The sequence below is a fragment of the Podarcis pityusensis genome, assembly GCF_964106645.2.
Source record: "Podarcis pityusensis genome assembly, chromosome: 1".
In the NCBI taxonomy this organism is placed as follows: Eukaryota; Metazoa; Chordata; class Lepidosauria; order Squamata; family Lacertidae; genus Podarcis; species Podarcis pityusensis.
The window spans coordinates 20,147,729-20,165,890 of NC_138028.1; the positions used below are offsets into that span (position 1 = coordinate 20,147,729).

The following is an 18,162-nucleotide window of genomic DNA, read 5'->3' on the forward strand; positions in this document are numbered from 1 at the left end:
CTCTCCACTCCTTTCAATGGTTAGCAGCCTGCTGGGGAATGAACAGGTAGCTCTTGCCAGAGATCTGAACTGAAGCTTCCAGTGGTCTTCTTTTCCCTCTCCTCTTTTCTTTTAAAAATTTATTTATGCATTTCCCACAAATTTTATACAGACATCATACATTGTCCATCACATACAGTATCACTTCCCTTAGGACTTCCCAAGTCCATCTCTCCATGGCATTCTATGCAAACATTATTTCTGCTTCATATTCTGTTATTCCACCCAATTTTATCTCATGTGTTTCCTTTGTTTAATATTAATTGCTGCTCATGCAGGTCATACCCCCTACTTGCTGGGTAAATGGAGTGTTATGTCTCCTGAGATGTTCTCCGAAAGACTTGCACCCTTCTTTTATCTGTGTTTCATCTTTATTTTTTATTTTCACGGTCATAATTGCTAATTCTGTCAATTCTATCAATTTATTCTGCTGTATTTCTTTCGTTGGTATTTCTTTTTCTTTCCATTCTTTTCGCATAAACTATTCTAGCCGCAGCGGTTGTGTGTAAGAAGAGGTTGAATGTCTTCTTTGGGATATCATCGCTTATTATCCCTAGTACGAAGGCCTCAGATCTTTTGTGAAATGCAAATTTAAAGATCTTTTAAAAATTCTATATGAATCTTTTCCCAGTACTCTCTAGCATACTTGCACAACTACCACATATGCATCAGAGTTCCATCTACCTCTTGACACTTCCAACATAACTTAGATCCCGTTTTTGTACATTTTTACCAGTTTGCTGGGTGTCAAGGACCACCTGTACATCATCTTACGTACATTTTCCTTGATCAGATAACAGGCTGAGAAATTAATGGTTTCCCCCCATAATTTTCCCCAGGCAGATATTTCTAATATCAATTGCCCAATTATGTCACTGTTGCCTTTACCATCTTGTCTTTGGTTTCCCACTCCAATAACAGTTTATATATTTTAGAGATTTGTTTATCATCATTTCCTATTACAATTTATTTGAATTCTGAGCCAATTTCCCCAAATCCATTTTCTTTATCTTTTTAAAATAGCTCACTCAATTGGAAGTACTGGAACCAATCTGTAGTATAATCTTGTAGCTCTTCTCTACCCCACCCCCCAATTCACTCTTTTTTCTTTAAACTCTATGAGATCTTTATAAGTAGCCCACCTTTTATCCATGTTTATCCTTTTCACTGATACCACCTCAGTAGGGGGTAATCCCCTTGGGGTTTTCCTTTCTAAGAGGTCCTTATGTCTCAGCCAGGCGTGTACAGGCTCCTTCTTACTACATGATTTTGGAAACCTTTATGTACCCTTGTTTTGTCATAATACAGATATTATGCATGCCATCCATAACGTAAGTAAAAACCCTCTTTTCCCTCATTCCATTGCTCCATCCATTTTGTCCCTCTCTAAAATAAGCCACCCCATAAGAGGACTTCTCTGCACACCTCCTGTCACTGCCATTTATCCTTTCTCACAGAGCTCCGTCCCCCCACATAAAAGTGTGAAGGTCCATAGGCGTCCTGAGGGCACCCCAGCATTAGTCCAAAGCAGGCGAAACAAAAAGCAGTACTTCCAAAGTATTAGTAAGAGAAGTGGGAGGGCCTCTCAAACCGACGCTCTCCAATTTTGAACTCATAGCCAAGAGCAGGGGTGCCGGCTTGAATAAAATATTATGGGGGCCCAGGTAAGCCCTGCCCCAAATAATCAGTCACATGACACAGTGCACACACACTATTTGAATGGGAATGCCCATCAACTTTGTAGGGGCCTGTCCCCCTCAAATATTTTACTTTGGGGGCCGAAAGGAGTTGACTCCTATGTCCACGAGTACAGTGAAGAAGCCACAGATTTTCAGACTCCCCTCACAATCTAAATCCCATTCAAAGATGTGGGCCGCAATCCTATACTCATTTATCTCATGGCAAGCCCCATTGAACTTAATGGGACTTCAGTATAGCCTTGAAGTCCCCGTCAGAAATGGGAACTGCGTACATATTTGAAAGGCTTGACATTCTCTGAGAGGAAGCGTGGAGGTGGAACAACTCTTCCTGCCCCTGTTGTCGTCTGTCTATATATAGAGTTGTGCCCATGAAACGACTTGGCAAAGGTCGCCGTGCCATACCTCCATATGAAATGCGATGTTTTCCAACTGATATTCCCGTTTCAAGTCAGGCATGTAAGCATGATGTGTCTGTGCTCTGCAGTGGAGCAGGAAACAAGGTGTCTGTCTCTGCTGCAAAGAAACAAAACTAAAGCCCAAACCCTTGGCATACGCTGATTTAGAAGGTGGGGGGAGGATGGAGGAAGGGGAGAGAGAGGGGCGTTCTTTTGTGGAACAAACCCAGGCTGAAAAACAACAACACTGGCGTCGCCCAAAGTTTGGCTCATGCTAAAAATATAGCACATTTATTAAAAATATATATTTATAAACATCGGTTTGAACAGACACAGATGTCAAGCAACCGAGAGAGAAAAGGAACGTCAGGTAACCTTACTTTGCTCAAGGTTTTACCCTTTGGTAGCTCAGGCAGCTCAGCGGAGTAGCTGGTTCCCCTCCCCCCCACCTTCTGATTGCACCATATGTTCATTTTAAGTTAAAAACTGGAAAAACAAAGAGCGAGAGAAAGAAAAGCTTGCTAGCTTCGATGTAAATCAAAGAAAGGAGAGTAGAGAAGACGCGGACTAATGGGCATGGAACGTAACTTGGCACAGATATGCTATATATTTGTCACTGTTTATAATAGTGTCCAGTCTTTGGCTGTATTGAAAAGTTTTATCCATAGTGGGGGGTTTTCCCTTGACCCCCTGTCCAAAGCTGATACTTACAGATTTGCACTCATTTCTCTAGAACAAAGAGAGAGAGAGAGAGAGAGAGAGAGAGAGAGAGAGAGAGAGAGAGAGAGAGAGAGATGCGAGTTTTGCTTGTAACTGTGTGAAAAAAGTCTTGTTCAATTAATTGTGCTTCAACCTCCAGCGCCCTCGGGCAGAGCTTTTATGACGTCTTAATATACTACAGAGTCAATTCTCATTAAGCCGTGTGTCAATAGCCGGCCACGTTTGCCATCACCTCTTGTCAGCTGTCTCCCCCGCTTTGCGTCTGCGGCTCACAATGTCGTGTAGATGTACACAAAAATGATCACGACGAGGTTCAGGATTGTCCCGATAATGCCCAGCATTGCCAGGATGGACTCCTCTTTGCTCTCCTTTTCCTGGTTGCCTTTTTCTTCTTCATTTCCACTAGTGATTACCATCTTGGTAGCCAGTTTCTTAATCCTTCTCCTCAGGCTAACCTACAATGTAAAAAAAAGAGAGAGAAGGAGAGAGCAAAGCAGAGAGTCAGAATACAATTGCTCTATTTATGAATTAGTGAATGGGCAGGGTCAGAATTCTGTCAGGGTCAGTTTCTCATTTTTCCAGTCTTCAGTTCTCCACATTTTCACATCAGCTTGCAATTTTTAAAATTAAAACTAAAAAGGCCTTGTGAAAATGCTTCAGTACCTGAGGGCAATATTTACCATACTTCTGTATGCAGTTTTGCATGATAGGCATGTTTTTGCAAAGCAAAGTCCCCAAATCTAATGCGTTTCACCTGTTATTTTCATTAATAAATGCATTTTGTGCATACTTTACACCAGCATATTCATTTTTGTATGTATTTATAGGCTGGGGACCTGCACTGCAAAATTTTGGAGAAAGGTGAATTCTGAAAGATGGCTGTGTTTTGGTTTGCATACTGTCTTGAAAAGTGCAAATTAAGTAACATCACTTTTAAATGAGAACTGAATTGAATTCCCACCCTCCCATCCCTTTGTTTGTGTTCAATATGTATTCTGCAGTTGACGTCCTTTGTAATGTTTTATTTTGAAATCTTTAAGATAATATTTTAGTTTTCTGTTAATTTTCTGTTAATTATGTTGCTTTGACTGTATACTCTATATTTGACTTTCTTCAGAAATGTTTGATTCTGGATTGTTTTACTGATGTTTTAATATGCTGTAAACTGCTTTGAGATTTTTCTTAAAAATATAAAGCGGTATAGAAATGAAATAAATAATAGTAATAATCCCTATAATAATGAGCATCTCTTATACTGATAATAGTCAACCAATCATTCTGCAAGCCAGCTAGATGTTATTTTATTTTATTTACAAGATTTCTTTCCCACCCTTTACCGTAAGGCCCACGGTGGGTTACAACAATATAATTTTAGTTAGTTAATTAGACCACAGCATTTATGCACCACTTAATTCTAATAAAATCTCAAAGCATATTTACACAAAGAAAACACTAAAATGATCAGTTAAAAACCAGTATTTAAAAACATTCAGTAATAATAATTAAAATCAACAATAAGTTAAAACCAGATTAAAACATATGTCAAGGTACTACATGTCTGGATAGGCTTGCTTAAAGAAAATGGTTTTTAGCAGATAACAAAAATAGCACAGGTGACTCTCCACTTACAATGGGGATATGTTCTGGTGATAGTATACAGTGGACCCTCCGGATACGAACTTAATTCATCCCAGGGGTGCGTACTTATCCCAAAAAGTCCGTATCCAGAGCCTCTGCTTCTGCGCACGCGTACGGCGCGATAGAGCGCTTCTGCACATCTGTGCCGGCAATTAGAATTGCTGCATTCATAACTCAAAATTACATTACCCGAAGGTAATGTAACCCGAGGTACCACTGTAAAGCCAAAATCGAGTCTTGGCAACTGACTGTCATGGAGTGACTCATTAGGCCTGATACTCAGCCAAGTCTGTGGAGATCATTTTAATAAAGGGTTAACTCCAACTTTGAACTGTGTGATTGCTAGCTGGCATGCTCCTGTGACATCAGGCAGGTGTCTTCACCATACAGGTAACTCACAACTTGCACACATTTAGCCTGTGCACATTCAGCTTTACATGCTTCGCAAAACTTTTTGTCAAATATTTAAAAGGGGGCAGGAAATGGATAGGCATTCAGGAAAAACACCATCCCACCTACCATTGAACCCAGGGTGTTTTGACTAGACTCGATTTTGGCTTTACAGTGGTACCTCGGGTTTGTGTGTGATGCTGCAGATGAATAGAAAGCTTTTGCTTGTTTATTTATTAAATATGCATCCCACCTTTCCACATTTGAGCTCAAGGTGGTTCCCCCTCCCTATTTTATCTTCACAGCAGCCCCATTAGGTAAGTGGGGCTGAGAGTTGCTGACTGGCCCAGAGTCACCCAATGGGCTTCTTGGCCAATTTTAGAAACTGAGATATGAAAGCTAGGAGCTAAATGGCACCTTAAACCTGGATAATGGGTACAACAATGGAATGTCGAGGGGCACTTTTTAATATAACAAGAATACAAAGCTGAAAATGTATGAACGGCAGCTAAAATATTATGTTCATTTTTTACATGGTCTACTCCTTCACCTGCCCAGCCCCCTAATATTCTTAAGAGGGTCTCTTCTCCAGTCTTCAGAGAGTAGCTGGAAGTGGGGAGGCAGGAAAAGGTCCTCCTTTCCTTGTACTGAAATCTTAGGCGTAATACTGTGCCCAGAGCTCAGAAACTGCTCAAGCTAATAAAATTCCCTGTCGCAAAATGCGCCTAGAACAATGGTAGTCTCAAATGCTGTTCATGGCTGAATGGAGATTCGAACCCTGGTCTCTCAGGTTCTAGTCTAACACTCTTAACGACTACACCTCATTGCCTCTTTTGATTTATTCTTAAACAAATAAATAAACCTTGGCAGGCTTCACTTTGATATGACGAAAACCACCCTGACCCCCTATTAGGCTGCACACCCGGACCATCTCTTGGCTCTGTAACCTGGAGCCAAAAGGGTTTATGTCAGGGCTGCCTCAAGTCTCAGCTCACAAAAGACCAACGCCAATCTCTTCTTATATACAAAAGTGTTTATTGCAGTTCATTGTTTGCTTCACATCCGAGGCGCGCAGCCCTACGTCTGTTACGCTTAGACCGCTGAAGTCCCCTCTGAGTCAGTCCCTCCCCTGCACCAGTTTAAGAAGCTTGCGCTGCTCCACCTCTTCCTCTCTTTCCTTTTCCGCAGGGTCTTCCTGCCCCCTGGGGTTTCGCCCCTCCTGGATTCCCCTGACGCGGAATCCCCAGACTGCTCTTCCCCCCCTCCTGCGGGCTTTGGGACCTGGCTCTTCCTCCGGGCTCCCTGTACTTCCGCGCGCCTCTACATTTGAACTTGGCGCGCGCGCCCAACCTCTAACCTTCCTTTTGACAGTTACACTACTCCCTTCACTACTCCCCTCCCCTTCCGGGAGGGTGGCTTGCTTCGACCTCCCTCCTTTCTCTGCTGCCGGAGCTGCTTCCCCTGATACACTGGAACCTCCACCCCCTTCGCTGCACTCTGGCGGGGAGGCTGGTCCTGACGCCCAGCTGCCACTTTGGGATCCCCTGCTGGCCCCCTGTTCCTGACACGTCCCCCCTGGGGCTCCCCTGGCCCTGACCACCGGCGCCCCCTTTTGGGAATCCTCTGATTCGCTGGAAAGACTCATGGAATCTCTTGAGTCATTGTCATCCTCTTCCTCGCTGTCCTGGGATTCATCCCCATCGCTCTCCATCTCCTGCCTACCCTGTGCCTCTGTCCCTGAACCCCTGACAGTTTATTTATTAGCCTTTCCCACGTTCTCAGAAGTTCTGATTTCAAGATCTGACACTCTGCAGCAGCACAGGTGAGGGCATAACAGAACAGGCTTGGCCAAATCTCATTTCTGCTTATATAATCAGGGGGAGGAAAACAATCCCAGGAGGTAAACAAGAGTCCCCCGCCTTTTTTCTATATTTTCCCTGCACAGAAAGAAAACTACAATGACTTTCTTATAAATAATGCAGAATAAAACCAGAGATGGAACTGTTTTTCTCTTTGTTTTTGTTTTTCCTTCTCCTTAATATAAAATGAAACATTTGCAGCATGGACAGCTGCTGGCGGTGGGATATGGTGGTGGACAGTCCCACTTTCTGAAGCTGCAAGCTCTTTAGGACAGTGAAAAACACACACACCCCAAAACACACACACAACTGATATTTGGTCTCTGAAAGGCAATCACATTATGCCAAGCTGCATCCACAACTCAGAAGGCTCCATATCCATCATTGAAAGCAAGGCAGGATCTTGACCCTTGATTTTGCCATGGTTTCATCCATAAGGTCCCCAATTCTAATAATAAATAATAATAATAATAATAATAATAATAATAATAATAATAATAAACCTTTATTGTCATTACACCACCTGTGTGCATTGAAATTAAACAACCCCCCCTCCCCCCATACACTCAGTCTTGTTCATGCTCTGTGTGCTTGTCGGAAGTCAATTACACCACTATTTTTTCCCATTCAGCAGCCCAACAGCCCACGGATAAAAACTGTTCTTTAACCTGTTGGTGCGGCTGACTGTACTTCTGTATCTCCTCCCCGAAGGTAGGAGATGAAAGAAGTGTTGGCCAGGGGGTGAGTCATCCCTAAGAATTTTCCTTGCTCTCCTGAGGCAGCAGTCTCCCGTGATGTCATCTAGCGAACTCCGAGGACAGCCCATGATGTCATATGCTGTATTCGTCACCCTCTGTAGGGACTTCCTGTCCATGGCTGTCAAACCAGCGTACCACACTGTTGCAGTATGAAAGGACACTTTCTATTGTGGCCCAGTAGAAGGAGATAATCAATTTTTGTTTGACATTGTTCTTTCGCAAGACCCTGAGGAAATGGAGTCTCTGTTGGGCCTTCCTAACCACCTGGGTTGTATTGATTTTCCAAGTGAGGTCTTCACTAAGGCAAACTCCCAGGAATTTAAAGGAAGAGACTCTCTCCACACACATATCCCTGATATACAATGGGGCTAGTTCCTCTCTCTTCCTCCAAAAGTCCAACACCATCTCCTTTGTCTTGCTGATATTTAGGTGCAAGTTGTTCTCTAGGCAACATGTGGAGACTTTTTGAACCTCCTCCCTATACGCTGATTCGTCTCCACCTGTAATTAGACCCATTATAGTGATATCATCTGCAAACTTAATAACTGCAGTGGATGGATCAGATGAAATGCAGTCATATGTATACAACAAGTACAGGTAGGGACTCAGCATGCATCCCTGTGGGATGCCAGTGATGAGCTTCAGAGAGGTAGTTGTAACAGGCCCAATCCTCACTATTTGTGTGCGATCCCTCAGAAAGTCTTTAATCCAATCACAGATGGTAGGGGAAAGGTCCAGGTCCATCAGCTTTTTAATAAGAATGTCCGGAAGGATGGCATTAAAAGCTGAGCTATAATCAATAAATAGCATTAATTCCCTGGTCTCTCCAGATGACTCGCTGCAAGGTGAAAAGCTGTGGGTATGGCTTCGTCTGTTGACCTATTTCTCCTGTAACCGAACTGGTGTTCATCAAAATCTGGTGGAAAACATGTCCTAAGGTGTTGAAGAACCAATCTCTCAGCCCCTACCCAGGCAGCAAGATTCCAGGGGGTTCCAGATGCTCACCCAGGGTTTGTGCTCTTTTGGAGAATTGAAGACACAGTGGAGACTGTCGTAGCTTTAAGAAATATGATTTATTCACCCATTTACACCTTCAGTCTGTGTGGAGGGAGCCCAGATCTTACAGCATGGTCATTTCAAGAGGGGCTTGTTCCCCACAAAAGTGCAGCATGTCTATCGTTATTCTGTAAGTGAGATATGTAGAGGATTCTTAATGAGTGCCTGGCTTTAGGTCCTGCACAGCTGAGACATGCTCAAGCCCTTTTGCTAAATTTTCACACTGTGCATTTGCCATTTGGGCACAGGATTCCTTAGTTTACTGCATAGCAGTATTTGCAGCAAATAATGTGTAGGGAGTACCTGATCTCAAACGAGCCCACCACAGGAAAGATACATCCTGGTTGCTATGAAAAAAGGAAAAGCAAATAATAGATATTCCAAAGGCTATTAGAAAATAAGAGAGAAGCAGGAAATGTACACTAAAGAGAAGGGGGAAATAGCTCTTTAGGATCCCAGGGATTCTTATCTCCTGATTTCCAAACAACTAACTTGTGTGACAAGGCGTCCCCCCTGCCCTTTAGACCTCCCCATACCAAAGGCATGACAACTATTATTTTGTGTAAAATCAGGCCACATCTTTATGGACTACAGAAGTAGAACCCACGACTTCTGGCGAGCCTGCCAGAAGGACTTACATTGGGTTCAACTAGAAGTGGGGAAGTCCCTGACCTACATCAAGGAGTAACACCCCCACTGGATTGCACCTGTGGAGTGTTGTGGCCCCACACCCACACCTGGACATCCAGACAGAAGCATCTCCCCTGGATCCCTTTAATGGGCTATCTCATTTTTGGAGGAACCAGGCGGAGACTACAACCTTTCCTCCGTCCAACACTATGCCTGCCCAATGCCTAAACCACCACTTGAGCAAATGCTAACTGCCAAACCACCCATATCTGAAGCCAAAACCTTCAACAGGTGGGAGCAACCAGGATGGGCTCATTTTGCAGAAATCACTGAGAAGGGTGATTTTGCTTCATAACTTTCTTTCTAGGATGACTCTCTCTCTAGATGACTTAAAAAAAACACCTCAGAGTTTGGAGCTCAGGTGTGCCAATGAAGGACTTCCTCTGTGCTACAGATGCCACGTTGGTGTCCTTTGTCACATATCACAGGTCCGTTTCCTGATCTTTTTTCCCCAATGTGGCTGGTCAACTTGGCATCAGAGGCTGAGGCACATTTGTTTTGTTTCCTTGTCACTGTTGAGGGAGTCAACCACCAGCTTGCTTTTAGGAAAGTTTCCCAGCTGCAAACTTCGAACAACCTCTGTGCTTCAGAAGAAGGGAGCGGCAGCACGTTCAAAAGAAATGATAAATAACAAAGAACATTCCGTTCTTTTGTCTCATTCATACGGCTCAAGCCTATGCATTCCCCAGAATCTTCTCTTCCCTACTTGACAATTTGATCACTGCTGGTGCCTCCCTTCTTCAGGAGATAAGGGAGACTCGGCACTCCAACAGCGTAGGAACTTACACACCTCTTTACCCCTTCCTTCTGGGGGTTACTTCAGTTTGCCAATCAAAGCAGGTTTCTGTTGTATATCTCTCATCTGCAGAGGGATGAAACTATCCTCCCAAAATTAATGCTCCCTTATCTCTTAATGTGTCATCACAATTAATAGCCTAGGGATAGAAAACATGCTGAAATTTCTGAACAATTTGCCCAGGAGATCTGTGATTGTGTAAGAAAGCATACAGAACTGGGGGCTGATAGTCAAGCTAGACTGAACAGAGGTGTGGGACAGATCCTCATTTTTCGGTCTTTTTTCATGCTCCGTTCAAAGAAAGGGAAAGCTGCTCTTGATTTACACCACCGGCAGATGTGGCCTTTGGGAAATGGTAACCAAAGAAGAGGCCTGACTTGTTTTGCAAATCATCAGATAATGCTTGCCAGCATAATGTTGAGCCTGGTCCAACATGGTGTCAAGCAAGTTTCTGCGATGCGATAATTAATTACTTCTGGTGCTGCGGAAGCTGTGAGAGTTGAATCCGTTCAGTTCTCCACGGGATAAGCTTTCCTCGTGCGTCTCTCTGGAGCATCTTAATAAATTATTGCTTTTAATCTCAAATCACATCATTCCCAGAACATTTTCAAGTGCAAGCCAAGGTGTCGGCAACATTCAGAGCCTGTCTCAAAAAAGTTGAAGCATTTCCTCTCGGATTATTTTGGGGGAATGCATTTCCAGGGGGTGCCCAAATGTAGCATAGCAGGTGCTGTTGTTGGTCTCACTCATGAGCTACTCTCTGTCTGCAGGGTTGCCAAGTTTTAAACCAGCCACTGTGGCAGTGCCTTTAACAGCAACAAGGCTGTGTTCCCATACACGATACTGAAATTAGAAGCACAAGAGAATGCCAGACCCCTTTTCTGGTCATTTGGCAGCCTTATTCCTCTGGTGCTTGTTATCGACTAATGTAGACTAATGATTTCTCTTGGACCAGCGGGTACAAGTTTGTAAGTTTGCTGGGTTCATTCTGTGGCATGACTCCTGTGCTGTGCAACAAGCAGAGATTCAACTATTCTCCTGCTCTAGCTCAGTTGGTTAGAGTGTGGTGCTAATAATGCCAAGGTTACAGGTTTGATCCCTGTATGGGACAACTGCATATCCCTGCATTGCAGGGGGTTGTATTTGATGATGCTCAGGATCCCTTCCGACTCTGCAATTCTATGATTTCTATGGTTTCCAGTAAGGTTAATTCATAGTATAGTCTAGCTCAGTTGGTAGAGCATGAGATTCATAATCTCAGGGTCGTGGGTTCAAGCCCCACATTGGGCAAAAGATTGGATTGGATTAGACCAGGGGTCAGCAAACTTTTTCAGCAGGGGGCCGGTCCACTGTCCCTCAGACCTTCTGGGGGGGCCGGACTATATTCTGAAAAAACATAATGAATGAATTCCTATGCCCCACAAATAATCCAGAGATGCATTTTAAATAAAAGCACACATTCTGCTCATGTAAAAACATGCTGATTCCCAGACCATCCGCAGGCCGGATTTAGAAGGTGATTGGGATGAATCCGGCCCCTGGGCCTTAGTTTGCCTACCCATGGATTACATGGTCTTCACAGTCCCTTCCAACTTTACAATTCTATGATAGTAAATACTTTCCATTTTTCATGCAGCTATTCAGGGCCTGGGAAAGTTCCTACCAGGGTTGGAAAAAACTGTTGTGCGCTCATGGGTAAATCAAGGTGCTTCTAGATACACTGGTACCTCAGGTTACAGATGCTTCAGGTTACAGACGCTGCAGGTCACAGACTCCGCTAACCCAGAAATAGTACTTTGTGTTAAGAACTTTGCTTCAGGATGTGTACAGAAATTGTGCTCCAGCGGCATGGCAGCAGCGGGAGGCCCCATTAGCTAAAGTGGCTAAAGTGGTGTCTCAGGTTAAGAACAGTTTCAGGTTAAGAACGGACCTCCAGAACAAATTAAGTTCTTAACCCGAGGTACCACTGTAGTTGCTGTTTTCAGGTAGGATTCAATCACATACCAGAAAATTCAGGTTGCACAAATGTAGCTGACCGCAATAGCGGTGGGGTGACAATGGTCCCCTGAGCTCCAGTCAGTTGCACTGCTGCTGCTGCTTACAATGAGGTGGAGGGGGGAGGGAGAAGCAGTGGTGCGCTGTGCATGGTGCAAAAGCACCAGCAGGATCTCCACATTGGTCCTTCCGTGTCTATATATATGAAACAGAATGGGGTTGGCTATGTGAGTCTTCCCACATAATGGGCACCAGCTCTTTTCATGCGACACCAATTCTCCATTAACAGATCCATCCAATAGGCTCTTGCACATTCTCCCAGCCATGCAGAAGCTTCTCAGGGAGGCCTTAACTGTGCATTTGAATGGAGTACAATATTGGGAAAATGGATTACCATTGGGCAACTGAGCAATCAGTTCAGTAATGTGTTAGTTGTGCAACTACTTGACTATCTTGCATTAATATGTTTTTGACCTTCTTTCTTTCCGGTATTTCTTACCCACCCTTCACCCTAAAATCTCAGGACAAATTGCATAAACTAAAATACCAGGCTTGTCCATACAGTTGTTTAATGTGGATAGGAGGCTTTCTGTACCTCTATTAATTCACCATTGTTTGTATGTCATTCTCCTCTAAATCACAGCCTTCCCACACTTTCCCCTCCTCTGTTCTGGACTTTCTTAAACCCCAATCCCTTTTGGAGTATCCCTTGTATGAGAAAATCTGTATTGAGGGAAGGGAAGTATGAGAAGGCAGTGATTTAGAGGAGAAGGTCCTATGGAAAATGGAGAATTAATGAAGGTACAGGGAACTTACTAACCTCATTAACCAACAGTATAGATGAGCCCACAATCACAAAACAATGAGTAATCAACATATCATAAAACAAGAACAAGAATAAAACAAATACAGCTAGTAACGCCATTTACAAGTAAGGCAACCAAAAATTAATACCATCCGATGCAGATATTGCTCTGTTTATCATCTCACACCTAGCCCTAGCTATTATTATGAATCTACCAGTGCTAACAGTTATATTTTTTGCAATATACTGCTCAAAACTGGCCTGGTGTAATGAGGAAGTGCTCTGAAATAGGTAGCGAGCATAGAGATGGTTCTTCATTAATAACTAAATAAAGCACAAAGTAAAGCCAATGTGATCATTGACCTTATTTATTTATATCAGTTATATCCCAGATTTCTTCTAAGGAGCTCAAGGTGGCACTCGTGGTTCCCCCTTTCCCCCTCTTATCCTCACAACAACCCTGTGAGGTAGGTTAGGGTGAGAGGGAGCGATTGGTCCAAGGTCACCCAGGAAGCATTATGGCTAAGTAGGGATTTGAACCCCCTGGACTCTCAAATCCTAGTCCAACACCCTAACCACTACACTGTGCTGGCTCTAGATTACTCTAGACACTAGACTAATGGTCGTTATGGCACGTGTATATTGTTTCCCCTTAGTCTTCCAAGTTCATGGGTTGGATCCAAATGAAATGTGGCATGTTAGATATTGCAGAAGGCGTTCCACTCACGGAGGGGTGGTTTCCCACCTTGTGCTGGAGCAATGTGCAAAGCAGTGGCACAAGATCCAGTGATGCTCTCCACTTGGGCATGTTGTCTTGCATGAACAGAAGCATGAGAACAGACTTAGAAGCTGCCCATTATAGCACCCAGAGAACTCTGCAAGTTTTCGCAGAGCAGCCCCAGTGGCTGATTTCCTTCCACACGTTGGATCCGTGGTTCTTCCCATCTAGCCCTTACAAAATACCTCCCTCCGCTCTCTAGTAATAGTTTAGTGAATAAGAACAGCCTAGATCAGGGGTCGGCAACCCGCGGCTCCGGAGCCGCATGCGGCTCTTTTACACCTTTGCCGCGGCTCCGCAGATCCTCAGGGACCCTGAGCAGAAAAGCAGAAGCGCCAGAAAGAGGAGGGGGATGGAGCTGGGCAGCTGAGCTGGGCAAAGCAAGGCGGCGGCGGCGGCGGCGGCGGAGCTCAAGAGGCGGCAGCGGCCGGAGAAGGGCTGCTGCTGCTGCTTCTGCCGCCGGAGGGAAGTTCTGCCAGGCGGCTTCATGGCTCCCCCAGGCTCCCCCGGGGTAGGATGGGCGGCGGCGGCGGCAAGGGGGAACACTCTCCCAGGCCACGCTCTCCTCAGCCCCACGCGCGAGGCACCTGAGGCGAGGGAGAGAGAGCGCACGCGCTCTCGAGGGAAATGGCGGGGCGGGGTTTTTGTGTGTGTGTGTGTGAGGGGTGGCGGTGGTGCTTCGGGATCCTTTTCCATGCCTTGCTTCTGAGTGGCCGCTGAGTTGAGGGAGAGCACCTGAGGTGAACCACAAAATGGGCCCGCCCTCCCTGTCAGGGAGGAAGGGGTGAATTACGTCAGTGACGAGGAGGGGGTCCAGAGGTAGCCAGCAGGTGCCGTGATGCAGCATCTCGGCCTCAGAGAGAGGCGGGGGAGCACGAGAGCAATTGCAGAGGGAGGGGGGCTGTTAGGCACCAAAATCCTGCATGCGGGATTTCCCCCGTTCTCTTGTGCCTATGCAATTCCTGCCCTTCTCCCTTCCCCCTCGAGATTTGCTGCAGAGACAAGCAAATGAAGAAGAAAGGGAAGAGTATTAGCTGACATGTCCCCGGATCCCATGGAAAGCACCACAGATTACTTTGCTTACCAGCTCTTTTTATTTTAAGTTGGCTTCAAACCTGTAATTGTGTAGGTGTATGTATGTATACATATACACACATAAATATTTGTATCTCTTCCCTCTCACCTTCCTTTCACCCTGTTTCTCTGGCACTGGTTTATAAATGCTGCTATGTAGAAATGATGAGAAAGTTGCACCAGCAGAAGGAATGGATATGTGCTGTTAGTAAAAAGAGAGGGAGTTGAACTGCAGGGAGGGACAGAAACTTTTCTATGTATTAATTTGTATAATGCCCTCTATGCACATGGTGCTTTGCAAAAAATGGATATGAGAGGTACCGTACCCCTCTTTGCTATCTGAAATAGACTCGGGGAAAAGAGAGAGAATGGGGGAAGGGGAAGAATGTGTGGTTATTTACATTTGGCTTGTTTTGCGGCTCCCAGTTGTTTTTTTCTTTGGAAACGGGTCCAAGTGGCTCTTTTTGTCTTAAAGGTTGCAGACCCCTGGCCTAGATCAGCCTTCCTCAACCTCTCATCATCCTTATGATCATTACTTATATGCCGCTTAATATGCAAAGTCCATAATGAGTTTATATAAAATCCAGTAAAAGAAAAAAGGTATTTACATTTAAAACCAAAAATACAAAGAAATGCCTGAATAAAAAAAAGAAGTTATCAATAAAGCATTCAGGAGTCATTTTGGACTCACAGCTGTCCATGGAGGCGCAGGTCAATTCTGTATCCAGGGCAGCTGTCTACCAACTCCACCTGGTACGCAGGCTGAGACCCTACATGCCCGCGGACTGTCTCGCCAGAGTGGTGCATGCTCTAGTTATCTCCCGCTTGGACTACTGCAATGCGCTCTACGTGGGGCTACCTTTGAAGGTGACCCGGAAACTACAATTAATCCAGAATGCGGCAGCTAGACTGGTGACTGGGGGCGGCCGCCGAGACCACATAACACCGGTCTTGAAAGACCTACATTGGCTCCCAGTACGTTTCCGAGCACAATTCAAAGTGCTGGTGTTGACCTTTAAAGCCCTAAACGGCCTCGGCCCAGTATACCTGAAGGAGCGTCTCCACCCCCATCGTTCTGCCCGGACGCTGAGGTCCAGCGCTGAGGGCCTTCTGGCGGTTCCCTCATTGCGAGAGGCAAAGCTACAGGGAACCAGGCAGAGGGCCTTCTCGGTAGTGGCGCCCGCCCTGTGGAACGCCCTCCCATCAGATGTCAAAGTGATAAATAACTACCTGACATTTAGAAGACATCTTAAGGCAGCCCTGTTCAGGGAAGTTTTTAATCTGTGATATTTTACTGTATTTTTTGTTTCTATGGAAGCCGCCCAGAGTGGCTGGGGAAACCCAGCCAGATGGGCGGGGTACAAATAATAAATTATTAATTATTATTATTATTATTAAATATCAATAAAACATAAAACATAACCGTGCGATGAAATGCCTGTTTAAATTGGCAGGTCTTTAGGAGTGTTTAAAGTCTGCCACAGTTGTTGTTGTTGTTGTTGTTGTTGTTGTTGTTGTTAATTGAATTTATATACTGCCCTATAGGTAAAGGTAAAGGTAAAGGTAAAGGACTCCTGGATGGTTAAGTCCAGTCAAATTTGACTATGGGGTTAGGGTTAGGCCGAGGGAGCCGGTGTTTGTCCGCAGACAGCTTTCCGGGTCATGTGGCCAGCATGACTAAGCCACTTCTGGTGCAATGGAACACTGTGATGGAAGCCAGAGCACATGGAAATGCTGCTTACCTTCCCGCCAGAATGGTACCTATTTATCTACTTGCACTGCCGTGCTTTTGAACTGCTAGGTTGGCAGGAGCAGGGACAGAACAACAGGAACTCACGGGGAATTGTCATGGGGATTTGAACCTCCAACCTTTTGATCAGCAAGCCCAAGAGGCTGAGTGGCTTAGACCACAGCACCACCCGCATCCCAGGGCAGTTCACAGAACTCAGGGCGGTTCACAGTTCCTGCCTCATGAACTGCATATGGAACTGTGTTCCAGAGAGTGGGTGGAACTCTGACCATTGGTCATGTTGATTGCGATGGATGAGAATACCACAAAACCTGGAATGTCATTGTTTCCCCATCTCTGGTTTAAAACATAAACCCATCAAAAGTGCCAGGTGATGCTATGGGTAAATGCGTCTGGCCATTAACCAGAAGATGGTGGTTTGAGACCACCAAGGGGCAGGATTCCTGCATTACAGGGGGTTGGACTAGATGACTCTTGGGGACCCTTCCAACTATACGATTTTATGACTGGGGCTTTCAGATAAGAGACGAGCCAATGGTTTGGGATGACAGGAGTTGCAGTTTAAAACATCTGGAGAGGACCAGGTTGTGGAAGAGGGGCTGTCCAAATCCACTAAACAGCAAAAGAGCCATTTGGGTGGAAAGGAAGGATGTAATTAACAACAACAACAACTGTAATAGGGTCAATTGAAATCTGGCTGCAAAATGTTGCTTTAGAGGAATGTAAGGCAGTCAAATGGGCCAAGGGAGAGACATTCTGTGGCAGCATAAAGGTTGCAAAGCCTTCGTCATATCCTTCAGCACACAGCTGGGAGGGAATTGCTGTGGCCAAGAAGTATGATGAGAATAGAAGCTACTTGAGGACATGCGGGAGAGTTGGCTGCAAATTAAAGAATTTCCCCCCGAGTCAGAAAGGTTCTTGGATCTCATAATGGTGAACATCTCCATGCCAGGAAATAAACCTTTTTTGGTCTCCTGAAGTTCAGCAGCACCTCTAACCCACATAGGGAAAAAAGTAAAGGACTCCTGGACGGTTAAGTCTAGTCAAAGGCGACTATGGCGTTGTGGCACTCATCTCACTTCAGGCCGAGGGAGCCGGCGTTTGTCCACAGACAGCTTTCCAGGTCATGTGGCCAATATGACTAAACCGCTTCTGGCACAATGGAACACTCTGACGGAAACCAGAGCACAGAGAAACGCCATTTACCTTCCCACCGCAGCAGTACCTATTTATCTACTTGCACTGGTGTGCTTTCAAACTGCAAGGCCAATCCCTCCTCCCAGTGAACTCTGGAAAATGTTGCTCCATGAGGGGAGTAGGGTGTCACCTAACAACTCTCAGCACCCTTAACAAAGGACAGTTCCCGGGCTTCTTTGGGGGAAGCCATGACTGTTTAAAGCATAGCCTCCAACATTTCTCTGATGAAAATATGCAATGCTTTTTTTTTGTGGAGGGATGCAGGGGTACACATACCCCTAAACATTTTGTGAATCTTTGTCCATTTGTCCATTTACTGTATTTATTTTTCCCCATTTTGAACTATAAAATGGTGATTTTCTCGAGTCAAAATGAGAAAAAAGCACTGAAAATAGGGATATTAATAATAACAAAATTAATAATAATAATACCTTGCTGGGTATTATATTGGGTTGCCCCAGCCACTCTGGGGGGCTTCCAACACATATAAAAACATAATAAAACATTAAGCATTTTTTAAAA

General features: G+C 44.8%; 1 protein-coding gene across 3 annotated transcripts in view; it reads right to left on the bottom strand.

Annotated features, from left to right (window-relative positions):
- Positions 1–2,397: 2,397 nt before the first annotated feature.
- TUNAR (transmembrane neural differentiation associated intracellular calcium regulator) overlaps positions 2,398–18,162 on the bottom strand; it is a 72,412-nt gene continuing 56,647 nt past the window's right edge. For all 3 annotated transcript variants that reach the window (XM_080993433.1, XM_080993432.1, XM_080993431.1), the window contains one exon: positions 2,398–3,309. In XM_080993433.1, the coding sequence (XP_080849559.1) occupies positions 3,124–3,270 (147 nt within the window). In that variant the 5' untranslated portion in view covers positions 3,271–3,309 and the 3' untranslated portion in view covers positions 2,398–3,123. The remainder of the gene's footprint in view (positions 3,310–18,162) is intronic.